General features: G+C 40.0%; 1 protein-coding gene across 2 annotated transcripts in view; it reads left to right on the top strand.

Annotated features, from left to right (window-relative positions):
* Positions 1–13,618, top strand: part of ARRDC4 (arrestin domain containing 4) — a 71,685-nt gene extending 58,067 nt beyond the window's left edge. For both annotated transcript variants that reach the window (XM_044279435.1, XM_044279436.1), the window contains 5 exons: positions 2,118–2,220; positions 4,846–5,102; positions 9,548–9,710; positions 12,255–12,409; positions 13,259–13,618. In XM_044279435.1, coding sequence (XP_044135370.1) covers positions 2,118–2,220; positions 4,846–5,102; positions 9,548–9,710; positions 12,255–12,409; positions 13,259–13,318 — 738 coding nt within the window. In that variant the 3' untranslated portion in view covers positions 13,319–13,618. The remainder of the gene's footprint in view (positions 1–2,117; positions 2,221–4,845; positions 5,103–9,547; positions 9,711–12,254; positions 12,410–13,258) is intronic.
* The last annotated feature ends 234 nt before the right edge of the window (positions 13,619–13,852 follow it).

Here is a 13,852-nt window from a genome sequence, read left to right as displayed (position 1 = left end):
TTTACTCTCAGTATAACTACAGCTGTTCTGTGAAGGCCTCAGAGGTTTGTTAGACATTAGTGGTCAAAGAACATCATGAAAACCAAGGAACACACCAGACAAGTCAGGGATAAAGTTGTGGAGAAGTGTAAAGCAGGGATAGGTTATAAAAAAAAATTGTATCCCAAGCGCTGAATATCTCACAGAGCACTGTTTAATCCAATGTCCAAAATGGAAGGAGTATGGCACAACTGCAAACCTACCAAGGCATGCTTGTCCACCTAAACTGACATCCCAGGCAAGGAGAGAACTAATTACAGAAGCAGCCAAAAGCCCCATGGTCACTCTGGAGGAGCTGCAGAGATCCACAGCTCAGGTGACAGAATCTGTCCACAGGACAACTATTATTTGTGTACTCTACAAATCTGGTGTATATGGAAGAGTGGCAAGAATAAAGCCAGTTTGAAAGAAAGCCATAAGAAGTCCCATTTGCAGTTTGCCCCAAGCAATGCAGGGGACACAGCAGAAGATGCTTTGATCGGATGAGACCAAAGTTAAACTCTTTTTATCCTAAATGCAAAATGCTATATATGGAGGAAAACTAACACTGCCCATCACCCTAAACTCAGCATCCCCACTGTGCTAATGGTGATGGAAGCATCATGCTGTGGGGATGCTTTTCTTCAGCAGGGACAGGGAAGCTGGTCAGAGTTGATGGGAAAATGGATGAAGCTAAATACAAGGCAATGCTGGAGTAAAACCTGGTAGAGGCTGCAAAAGACTTGAGACTGGGGAGGAGGTTCACCTTCCAGCAGTACAACGACCCTAAGCGTACAGCCAGCACTACAATGGAATGGTCTTTAGACCAAAGCATATTCATGTGTTACAATGGCCCAGTCAAAGTCCAGACCTAAATCCATTTTGAGAATCTGTGGCAAGACTTGAAGATAGCTGTTCACGGACGCTCTCCATGCAATTTGGCTGAGCTTGAGCTATTTTGCAAAGCAGATTGGGCAGAAATGTCAACCTGCAGATGTGCAAAGCTAGTAGAGACATATCTCAAAAGACTTGCAGCTGTAATTACAGTGAAAGATGGTCCTACAAGTGCACGCCACAATTTCCTGAATTTTTTTAATAAATTCTTTTGAAATTGTATCATTTTCTTTTCATCTCACCAATACTTGCTACTTTGTGTTGGTCTATCACATAAAATCCCAATAAAATACATTTACGTTTGTAGGTGTAACATGAAAAATGGGGAGAAGTTCAAGGATATAAATACTTTTTCAAGGCACTGCCTTTGATTGCAGGACCTTTTGTTTTTCAAAGAATATCCTCACTTTTGCAAAAATTTTTCTAAAATGTATCTAAAATATAAATGTAATGACTTTGCAAATTAAAGATGCTTACGTGGGTGTCACTTCCAGATTAACAGACCTAGCAGGTTTTACAGGAATGAGAGACCAAGAAAAGAGGGAAAACATACATACAGTAGGACAGAGTATATAGCAAAGCAATCATCAGATTTTCATGTGGTCAGGGTGCAATGGGGCCCCATTCCAAATTTGTTCTGTGGCTTTCTCCATCTTTGTCATGCAAATTCAGAATTTTTTGACTTTTTATATTAAAATATATTTTTCTCAGACTTTCTGGGCCAGTGGAATCATACTTGTATCATACTTATCATATGTATGTGTGTGTGTATATATATATATATAATTGCATAACATACAGTCTATTGGAGTTTTAGCTTTAGCTTTATTTAGTTTTAGAACCACATTTATATAATGTTTTTCCTATACTGGATTGTGTTTTCACCTAAGTGTGTTTTTAAGCAGAATGTTATCCTGTGGAAAGGGAAAGGGTAAGCCATTAGCACTGCAGGCAATCAATGCTGTATAAACACTGTAAAACCTTGTAAATTGTGCCCATGTGATAGACATATTCTTCTGTTTGCCTTTATATGATATGCCTGCTATGTTCCTATCTCTATAACCTATTTGCTATCTAGTAATTGCACCTTTTAATCACAGCAGATTTCCCTTAATGCATGTCTGTTTTCAACATCCCCATTACTTGTGTTGTATGTGTATTTATTTTTTTCAATGCAATATGAGACTATTTTCTTCCTTTCTTAGACACCTGTACAACTATCTAAAGAGAAAATGGTTGGCTGCTGGCTGTGCACCTCGGGACCAATTTCTTTAAATGCCAAAATTGGGAGAAAAGGATATTGTAATGGTAAGCTTCAATTTTTTATACCACTTAAGGGGTTACTCCACAAATTAAAAAAATTACATTGATAAGTAAATGTATCAATGCAAGAAATGCTGCTCTCCAGTGTAATTTGCATTCTTACACACTTTTTTGTGTATGGACAGTAGCTCATCCCATGGGGCAGCCAAGTACCTGCATCGCCTAGGATTGCACTGCAGTCAGTCCCTACCGTCCATTCCTCCCTGCATAGAAAATAGTCCCTTACACACCGCCCCAGTCAGGGCCGGGACAAGATATTTTGGTGCCCTAGGAAGAACAGGTTGCGCCCCCGCCCTCCCACTCTCTTTGAATAATTTCACACTGCCCTATTTTCTAATAAAGAGATTTAAACATATTTTATAGGCTGTGGTCATGTGTATACATAATATAAATCCAGTGACTCACAGGTGACGTCTCCACTGATTTCATTTGTTCACTTCCTTTTTCTTCTCCATTTGGTCCAGACCATCATATGTAGATATCTTTGGCCAGGGTGTACTAACCCATCTGCTATATAAGAAGGTACCAGTATTAATAAATGGCACATGATATATGGGGGCTGTTTCAAACCTCTGCCTTGACTCATTGCTGCTGCAGTTCATCCCCACCCCTATAGCAAAGAACCCCCCTATCCAGCTTCCCCTTTAACACGGTCATCCTCCAACATCCACCAATATTGTGCCTGCTGCTGCCCTATGTACCCACATTACTGTACTGACATTGCTGCCTAATGCCTCCAATTAATGTACTGCCAAAATAAAAGAGCCAAAGACATAGAAGTAGAAAATGATGGGACCCAAACAAAACTTTAGGTATCACACCCTAGACCAGTCACCAAAATGAATACAGACCTCCTGATAGACCCTAAAATGAATACAGACCCCAGATTAGCCCCACATTCATACAAACCACCGATAAGACCTCAAATGTATACAGACCACAAATTCATACAGACTCCAGGATCAGACCTCAAATTCATGTGGCCCCCTAAATCATGAAGATCTTTTCAGATCTCAGATCAGACCTCAAAATTCAAATGCCTCTCTATACCCTTTCCATCAAAGCCCTGCAGACCCCCAATATTCATGTGCCCCTCATCACTCCTATCCCTGCAGACTGCAGATCATACCCCAGAATTCATGTGCCCCCCCTACTTAGATCAGACTCCATTATTCATACAGTATGCTTCCCCACTCAGATCAGATCCCAAAATTCATGTGCCACCCCTCCTAAAGATTTCTGAAGACCTCAGATCAGATTCCACTCCTTTAGATCCCTGCAGACCTCAGATCAGACGCCCTCACACACACGCCCAGATCCCTGAAGACCTCAGATCAGACCACCCAGATACCTGCAGATCTCAGATCGGAACCCCACCCCAGATCCCTGCAAACCTCAGATCAGACAACAATAAATATAAACTCCTCTCCAGCCCCGGACAGCTTTGTCACTCTTCTTGCTGCTCTGCACTGTGACAGGTCAAAGGATATGTCTACGTGCACTATTACCTGGCTGTACTAAGTCAGGACACAGTTGGGTTGCTGGAAGAAGCCTAGAGATTGGAGAGTGATAAGAGCAATAGTCACGGTTCCCTGGTTCGCAGCTCCTGTGTACAAATTCCATTGTGGAAGCGCTCATGAGTAACGATTGCAAAGTTTTGTTTTTCTTACTTACATAAAATTGCACCATTGCCCTCTCAGGCAATGCTAGCCACCCCATCACTCCAAATTTCCTTCTTTACTGTCTAGAGAGTGATCTAGCTATATATTTTTATGAATTTAGAAATACGAATTAATAAATTGATGAATGATTAATGAATGAAAGGTGTTTTGGCCACTTCTCTATGAGATTACTATGTCTGCACTAAGAGGGAAAAGTGAGTCGAGAAGCTACTGAGCATGTTAGTTCGCCACTGAATGCAGGAGAAGATGGACCAGAATTTCTGCCAAAGGAGGTGCTGCCAGAGAGGAAAGTTAATAAAGAATTAAAAACCCCCCCAAAAAATAGAAATATTTTTATTGCATGTACAGTATATTGGGTTAATACTTCACATGAAATGCTCTATTCATTATATAGTAATACTTTTCATGGAAAACATGTGTTAGATATTAATTGCTAAATAATTAGTCGCAATCCCATTAGCTAAACTAGGCATCCTCAAACTGCGGCCCTCCAGCTGTTGTGAAACTACAACTCCCAGCATGCCCGAACAGCCTACAGGTATCAGCCTACAGCAGGGCATTGTGGGAGTTGTAGTTTTACAACAGCTGGAGGGCCGCAGTTTGAGGATGCCTGAGCTAAACTATGCCTTCAGTGGAATTTTAACCATTTTAATTACAAAACCTCTAGCACAATGCAAACATGCCTACATTCTCTCTTTCATCAATGCTCACACAATAACTTTCTTACATTGTGAGTCATCCAAAAATATCTGCCGGTGATGACAGATATTAGGGGAGATTTACTTAACCACTGCACCAGAAGTCTGAAATAACATGTGCCAAAATAATGGAGTGCATGTCGAACATCAAATGTACTGTATTATGTGTATTTAACTATTAGTACTGACTATTAATACTGATTATTAGTACCATGTTTTTTTCTTTTTAGGAGAAGCCATACCCATCTATGCAGAAATTGAAAATGGATCATCACGATTAGTGGTTCCCAAAGCTGCTATATTCCAAGTTCAAAGGTTCTTTGTCCACGGGAAGATGAAAACCTATAGACAAATGTTGGCCAGAGTGCGCGGGAATCATATAGCATCTGGAAGCACTGAGATCTGGAATGGAAAGATGCTGAAAATACCCCCAATAACACCAACAATTACAGACTGTCCCATCATCCGTGTAGAGTATGTACTAGCGGTAAGTATATGTGTGGAACGTTCCAGATATTCGCCCTTCTACCAAAAAGTAAACCTTTAGTGCCATCTGCACCAGCCTTCTTTTCATAAACTGCTAAAAGATGGTGACGTGGAGAGGTTGCACTGACTGTAATCCCTTATCTCACCTTTTAGTTTTTTATGTGTGTACTGAATGAGCCAGCAGATTTCAAACTACTGTATCGGGTATACGCACTTTTAGATTGATTATGTGCACTGCCACTCTATTCATCTCTATGGGACTGCAGACGATGGCCAAGTACAGTGCTTTGCTGTCTCTGGCAGTCCCATAGGTTGTAAATAGAGAAGTGGTGGACATGCTTGAATATCCTTCCAATCAAAATAGGAACAGAGGACCCTCATTCTTGTGATCGGTGCCAACCCTATCAGTTGGTCACCAGTGGATAGGGGATAATTTGTTTAATCAGAATGTGCCTTTGAAGGAGTTTAAGGGGATAAACCTCATTTTCAAATAGTCTATTTAAGATGATTTTTCAGGACATCAACTATCAGCTAATGGGAAAAGCAGGTCTAAAGAGCATCTCTCCTCCTGGAAGACCCAGCACAACTGTGTTTTTTAGGGACAACTCTCTAATTTCAACGAATATTGTGTATATTGCATTACTATCCCTCTAGTTGTGCTTCAAAAAACTTCCCCACAGATTAGAGCTAATCGATGAGGTCTAAGCAGTGGCACACACTGTGATCAGCTCATTATTGTGATACTCAACAAAAGGCTGTGCACCGCATTTATGAAGTGTCACAGACACCTTCTTTGCCTCAGTCAACACTGGGAGGGAAAGGGGACATGGCTGTATATTTGCCAAATTTGAGGAGCACAATTGAGGGCACAAGTAAGTAGTCTGATAGGTGGTAAAAACTAGGCAGTCTAAAGTCATAGTAAACTAAACCGGATTGCAGGAACCATACAAAATAAACCAAATACTGTATAAATACGGGGTGCTTGCGCATGTGTCATAAACAGCAATAAAGAAGGAGAATGGGCACATGAAAAGAACTGGGCACATCCAAAAATAAATATATTTCATGCTGTCCTTTTTTATTATTTTGAGCCTGTAGAATGCTTTTCATGTGCCTCTTTTCTCTTTCTTCTTCATAGACAGTCTAAAGATGGGCCAGATTTATCATCCAGCATCAGCCAATCTTGCACATTTCTAGAAGGTTTAGTCTGCACTTAGACACAATTAGTAAATCTGCTCCTGTGTATCAGTTTCTCCTGGATTGATTCTTTAAACTCGATTGCAAACTTGCAGCCTGAGGACCAAATGTGGTCCACAATGCCATTCTGATGTAGCCCCAACCACCTCTAGCATATTTGGGACTTCTCTCTGGACTATTGAGTACAAATGGTTGTGCAGGTGGCTCTGTCCATTGTATTTTATTGGACAAGTAGTCAGCAACCTTCAGCACTCCAATTGTTGTGAAACTACAACTCTCAGCATGCTTCATTCATGTCTATGGTCGTAGCTCCAGGAACAGCTGAACAAGTGTAATTGCTGGGAGTTACAGTCTCACAGCGACTGTAGTGCTGGAGGTTGCTGACCCCCATTATGGATGTGAAATGCTTGGGTGTTTCTGAAACTCTCATAAATACCAGGGGAGATAACATCACTTATACTTGGCCACTTTGACTATTTTTTTTCTCCTGAAGTTCCAAATGGGAGAGCAGGGAACCCCTATTTTCCGGGGTAAATGCTAGTTTTATTTATAGAATCCCACTTATGAGATGTATGGCAAAAAGTTTGTGTACTCTTGTTTTAACCCCTTCCCAAAATCTGCCATACATGTACAGTGGAAGTTGGGGCTTTAAAGATGGTGCTCGGTCAGCAGACTCCTACCACCAGTGTCCGTGATCAGAGACAATGCCAATCACGTGCATTTAACCCCTCAGATGCTGTGGTCAATTGTGACCTGCACAATTAAAGTAAAAGTACCAGTCACACAGCTAGAAAAACAGTTAACCCTCTGTGGCAGAACAGCTCAATATTTATTAATAAAGGCCAATTGAAAATATTATTTTTAGCCAAGAAAATGTGTAAAGGTGATCAAAAACAAAAATTGCCTCCAAAGGTGTACATAGTCTTTAAGGTCCTATTGAGCCCAGCCTGAAATACACCAATTTTCCCATAGACTGCTTTGAAATACCATTGCAGTGTATGGTAAACATAGGGTTAATAAAAGTTTCTAAAAATATAAAAAATACAAATTGAAATGAATAAACATCAGAAAATATTGTATTGTTGTATTAACAAAAATGCCTGAACTATTAAAATATAAAAGTATTTATCCTAAACCGTGAATGCAGTAACGAAAAAAGAAACTAATTTGAGAATTGCTGTGTTATGGTCATTTTACCTCCCCAAAAAGGATGAATAAAAAGTGATCAAAAAATCATATATGTCCCTTACCAACTCCATAGACAGAAATCTAAAAATGTTATGAGTGTCAGTTTTTTAATTTTTTATTAATAAAACATAATAAGGCTGAGTTTACATCACCGTTTAGCTTACCATTCTTCTGATCCATCAGAAGAAGAGAGAAAGAAAAAAAAAACAGGATCCTGTAAAAAAAAAAAAAAAAAAGATCTTGTTGCATCAGTTAGAGCTTGTTCACACGAATGTTTTTTTGCGTTCTGCATATGGGCAGTTTTATCGTTCCGTATATGGAACCATTCATTTCAATGGATCCTCAAAAAAACCAGAAGGTACTCCGTGTGCATTCCATTTCCGTATTTCTGTTCCGCTAAAAGATAGAACTTGTTCTATTATTGTCCGCTGTATGAACAAGGATAGTACTGTTCTATGAAGGGCCAGCTGTTCTGTTCCACAAAAAACGGAATGCACACGGATGTCATCCATTTTTTTGGGCAGACCGCAAAATACATACGGTCGTGTGAACGAGCCTTTATGCATAGGATTGCATAGGATCCGTTTTTTTACAGGGTAGAGTAAAAAACGGATCCTGTTGCATCCATTTGAGCCATTTCCGCCTGAGATCCGTTTTTTTTTTTAAACGGAAACGAAAGTACTGCAAAAATGGATCTCAGACAGAAATGGCTCAAACGGATGACAACTGATGCAACAGGATCTGTTTTTTTTTTATAGGATCCTGTTTTTTTTCTCTTTCTCTTCTTCTGAGGGATCAGAAGAACTGAAAGCTAAACGGTGATGTGAACTCAGTCTAAACAGTATATCATTTTGGTATTGTTGTAATCATACTGACCCACAGAATAAAGATAGTGTGTCATTTTTACCATACAGTGAATGCTGTAACAGCTAAACTTGGAAATCTGTGGCACAATTGCATTTTTGTTCCAATACCACCCCTTTAATAATTTGTTTTTGCTTATCAATACATTGTATGGAATGTTAAATAGACCATTAGACGCTATAATTTTCCTCATACAGCTATGTAAATAGTAAAATTTAAATAAAAACTGTTATGGCTTTTTTAATCACAAGGAGGAAAAAAAGCAAAAAAACATAAATTGCTTACGCCAGGAAGAGGAAACAGAAAACCATATGCTTCTGTTCAGCCTCATCTTACACCCTTTCTATCTTCTAGCAATGTTTCTACCATCAGTTACAATGCATCAATTTTTTGCAGATATCACAAAACTATATAAGACCTTCAATAACAAAAATAATTCCAGACAGTATACTGTATATTTCTGATAGAATGTAGTTACCTTACGGTATAAACTTACACTGGCGCTGGTAGGTAGAAATATAACAGATTGAGTACAGTGGCTAGATAAATGTTCCGCTATAATAGAGAATATTATAGACTTGAAGGGTTAGACCATCCCCGATGAAGGAGCCCGACGGCTCAGAAACGCGTCGGATGAACTTTGATCTCTGGGAGCACCAGTAGTACTTTGCGGTGACGTCACACGCACAGAAGATCCTGGACGCCGAATCTGCAGTCTGCTCCCTCGCACCACACAACTACCGGCCGGAGCAGTGTGAATGCCGGTAGGTGAGCAGTAATGATTTGTTTTCTCCACACTTCCCTGCACACAGGAACGGGAACTGTGTAAGCATCCAAAGGACCTAGATCGTTTTTCCAGCTCACATCTAAAGAAAAGGTAATTATTTAACCGCATCGTCAATTGATACTTGTTCTCTATTATAGCGGAACATTCATCTAGCCACTGTACTCAATCTGTTATATTTCTACCTACCAGCGCCAGTGTAAGATTATACTGTAAGGTAACTACATTCTATCAATTTTGTATCCTGGGCGGCAGAAGCAAAGCCCGTTATATACACTGTGCAGCGGACCTCTAACTGGAGGTTGGTGGATTTTTTGTATGGGAGCGCGGGAGTGCTCTTGATTCTTACTGTATATTTCTATTTAGTGCTGTTTTTTATTTGCCATAATCAGATGACAGATTCTTTCTTGCAGGTCTACATACACATTCCTGGTGCAAAAAAGCTGATGGTGGAACTACCTCTAGTTATTGGCACAGTCCCATTTAATGGATTCTTGTACAGGAATTTAAGCAGTGCCAGCCAGTTTACTGTAGACATGAGCTGGCTCGCCTTAACACTGCCAGAGCAGCCAGAAGGTTAGAAGTATTACAGAACAGCATTATATTATATGTGTTGTAAGAATTGTTCTGTATAACATGAGAATTATATGGTGGCTGAACTTGTAACTAGGACCCTCACTAATAACCTCACTCCTCAACACTGACATTGCAACACCAAGAAGGAAAAGTTGTGGAATTATGGAAATCACAGAATTGATAGACATGTTGTTAATGATATGCAAATGATAAAAAAAAAGTGGAAATAAAATATTGAAAACATCTCCATTTCCAGTATGGAGTCTGAGCACCCTTGCTATCATTGAGGTTATTAATGTTGTCTAAGGAATGTTCTGCCACACTGAATGCATTTGGGCATCAAATCATCAAGATCCACTGCTTGCAGCTCTCTTTGCAATTGTCAACCAATGATGTCCCAGATGTGCTCTATGAGAAACAAGTCCAGAAACTCTGCAACCATGCTAGCACATTTAAGACATGCAGGATGCTCACAGTAGCAAGACCAATATGTGGCTTGGCATTGTCCTGTTGAAAAACAGTTCCTGGAACCCTTTGGAGAAATGGCTGTACCAATGGTTCCACAACCAAATCAATGTAATGCTACACTGTTAGCGCACCTGAAATGAAGTCCAGCTACCGTACATAATGCCACTTCACACAATGATCCCTGGAGTAGCACCGGTGTGACATTCCATTGTAAAGGCCACTTCATGGAATTGTCCACATGATCTCCAGACCAATCTGCAGCTATCATTATGTCTGAGACAAAAGTAGAACTCTTTGCTGAAGAGAATAGACCTCCATTCAAACCTCCATTGCAATTTTACTGCGCACTATGATAGCCTTGGAGAGCAGTGGCATGAGGTCAATGGATCACCTATAGCTGGACATCTGGCTCGTAGCCCAGTGTCGTGCAAATGCCTTCTCATGGTTTGTGTAGACATTGTTTGACTTGCAGTACAAAATGGATCACTATGTGCCATTTTTCTCCAAAGGTTCTCCTCTGGGCACCTCTTGCTGTCATTCCATGTTGTTTTTGTTCTCCCAACTATCGAGACACGCAACATTGAACAGTGCTGACATCTTGACCTAGACGTGTAACAATATGCCGGAGTGATAAACCAAGGTTTCTCAGTTCATGGATTCTGTCCCTCTCAGATTACGACCAGTAGTGGTAACTGACACATTGGCTAAACAGGAGACATCTCACAATCATCCCACACAACTTTTGAGGTTTCATGTGGCTAAAAAACTTTGCTTTCAATTTGCCTTTATGCCCCTCCCACATGCCACAGATTAGAGTGAGGGGCTTGAAAATCTGATCATCTGCAGATTTTAGGAACACCTGCCACTTCCTCAATTTGCATAACCTTATGGCTTATCCTTCTTAGTGTTGCAATTTCAATGTTGAAGAGTGTATCCTGCTGATCTCCTTACAGAAGACCTAACCATAACTCACAGGCCTGTAGCTAAAGGGGGTTCTGAGATCTGCAAACCTTTGGCCAGTGGTCTCATATTATACACTGCTGAGGCTGGTGATTAGCTGCAGCAGTAACATGGGTAGACAAGCATGTACTGTAATTGATGCGGCATAGTAAAGAAAGATTGGCGGGAACCATTGACACTTAAATGGCAAGGGATTTAGTCTTTTATTATGTTATGACATTTGGCACCCCTTGTGCCAAATTTTTGCTCATCTTAAAAAGCATTTGAGCAATGAGTGTTTTTCCTCAACAACTGGAAGTGCACAGATTGAGTAGTTGTCTGCTGCCCATCATTGCCAGCTTTAGGTCAGACACACACGAGCGAGTTCAATGTGATAAAGTCACAATGTGTGTCAGTGCGAGCTCCCGTTCTAACCTCCGCTCTTCTGACAGGATCGCAGTATTTTAAGGCCTCTTGCACACAAACCTATTTTTTTCCATTTCCGTTCTGTTTGTTTGCGTACCGTATACGGAACCATTCATTTCAATGGATCCGCAAAAAGAAGGGAAGGTACTCCGTATGCCTTCCGTTTCCATATTTTCATTTTTCCGTTCAAAGATAGAACATGTCCTATTATTGTTCGCATAACGGACAAGGATAGTACTGTTCTATCAGGGGCCAGCTGTTCCGTTTCGCAATAAACAAAATGCACACGGACGTCATCCGTATTTTTTGCGGATCCGTTTTTTGCGGACCGCAAAAGTATATGCAAGAGGCCTTATATTGATTTATTCGGCTGTGTGACACTGAGAGTCTTGGAATCTATTGAATTACACTGACATAATGCTGTCAGTGTAATACAATAATGCTGTGAGATCCTGTCAGGGGAGCAGAGGTCAGAACGGGACCTCGCACTGACACATGGTCGGCAATATCAAAGGAAGAAAACCTTCTAGTATTCTAACTTTTATTCATCAAAATGATGCATCTTTTTGGTGAATGAAACCTGGAATACTAGAAGCGGACACGGAGCGCTGCGGTTTTCTTCTTTTGATACACGTGTTCCTTCATGCTAAAACAAGATCATATAACTATATCAAGTCAACATACATTTTAGTATGGTTATGTTTTCAACAGCACCACCAAATTATGCTGATATCGTGTCAGAAGAAGAACTTTCTTGGAGATCCCCTATAGGCATCAACCAAAGCGATTTAATTGAAGGATCTCACGTTCCACCATTTACCATGATCCAGGAGTTCAGGTTCCAACCACCGCCACTGTATTCAGAGGTAAAACAAACTATGAACGAAGAACATGTTATTCATTTTATTTGAAAATATGGAAATCACTCTTTAGTTTCAGACGATTCATCATAAAATATGACATAGAAAAAAAATCATTATTCTATTATAGCGAATCACAAACTAAAATCTAGCATGAAAGGTACACGGAAGAGTTGCCTTTTTAGGTTGCATATGACATCCAAGATATTTTTTACTTTTTTTTCTTTCAAACGGGACACGTCACAGGGTATGGTTTATTAGCATGAGCTTTGCTGCATATTAAAGGGGACCTGTCACCTCTTCTGACGTGTCTGTTTTAGTCACTAATCATTTAATAATTCTGCAGCATTCATTCTATTCCTGCTAGAAGTTTTGAATGAATTGCTAGTAGTCTGCAGTAAAGGTCTAGTTGGGTGTTACTAGTTGAGGTCGTGCCCCTGCACAGTCTGGTATTATCCAATCAGTGTTGCCAGTGTCACACTGTGCAGGGACACAACTCAAACTGGTAACACCCATCTGGACCTTTTATTGGAAACTGCTAACAATTCATTCATAACTTCTAGTAGGAATAATAAAGGAATGGCACAACATAGAGCCATGAGAATAGATGCTCTAGAATTATTATGATATGAGGAATGAAAGTAGTTACTCGAATACGTCAGAAGGTATTTATTAAAAAGTACACGGTGAAGATTCCTATTGGGTGAGCTTGAAGATTGAATACAGAAAATATATTGGAATATTGTATAACATTTCATTAGCCAAGATGCCCTTATAATTGTGAACAGTTTTGTATAGCACTTAGGAAACCCCTGCTGTCAATAATTCTCCCTGTTTTGTATCTTGTCTACACAGGTAGATCCCCATCCTGACAACCGCACCCCAGAACAGAGGACGGCCTCATTTATCCTGTAATAATGACGGCCACTTTACGTTTAATATGATCTCGAGGACGGGGCGAATACTTTTTACATACTGTAGTCTGGCATATGTCGTAGATGTTTCCTAAGAAGTTCCTTGTTCTTTTGAGAACGAGATCGCTTTGAAAAAGTAAAAAATCTGTGAAAGTTGGCTACAAAAGTGCAGCAGAATGGAGAGCCGCTTCTGAAGTCCTCCTCGTGACCGTTTTATTATTTTAAGGTTGTAATATAAGTAACAGTGTATTATATAGAAGCAGAAGCTCAGGGAATATACAGCATACTCTGACCTGCTGTACTGTAAAGGGAAATTGTACAATACCGTTTTGGTATATAGATATATATATATATATATATATATATATTTTGCTACATGTTTTATGCCACCTTTATCAACATTTAATGGTAGTCTGTGGCCTACATTGTACATCTGCAACCAACACCAGTGTACTGTAGTGGACTTTGCTAAAAGCATACTCTTTATTACCTTATCACAATTTCCTATCCCTAGAAAAAGCACTTAGCGCCTGTT

Source organism: Bufo gargarizans, chromosome 2, assembly GCF_014858855.1.
Source record: "Bufo gargarizans isolate SCDJY-AF-19 chromosome 2, ASM1485885v1, whole genome shotgun sequence".
Lineage (NCBI taxonomy): Eukaryota > Metazoa > Chordata > Amphibia > Anura > Bufonidae > Bufo > Bufo gargarizans.
The sequence above is the reverse complement of the archived record's forward strand: the minus strand, read 5'-3'. Positions and strand labels throughout refer to the sequence as shown.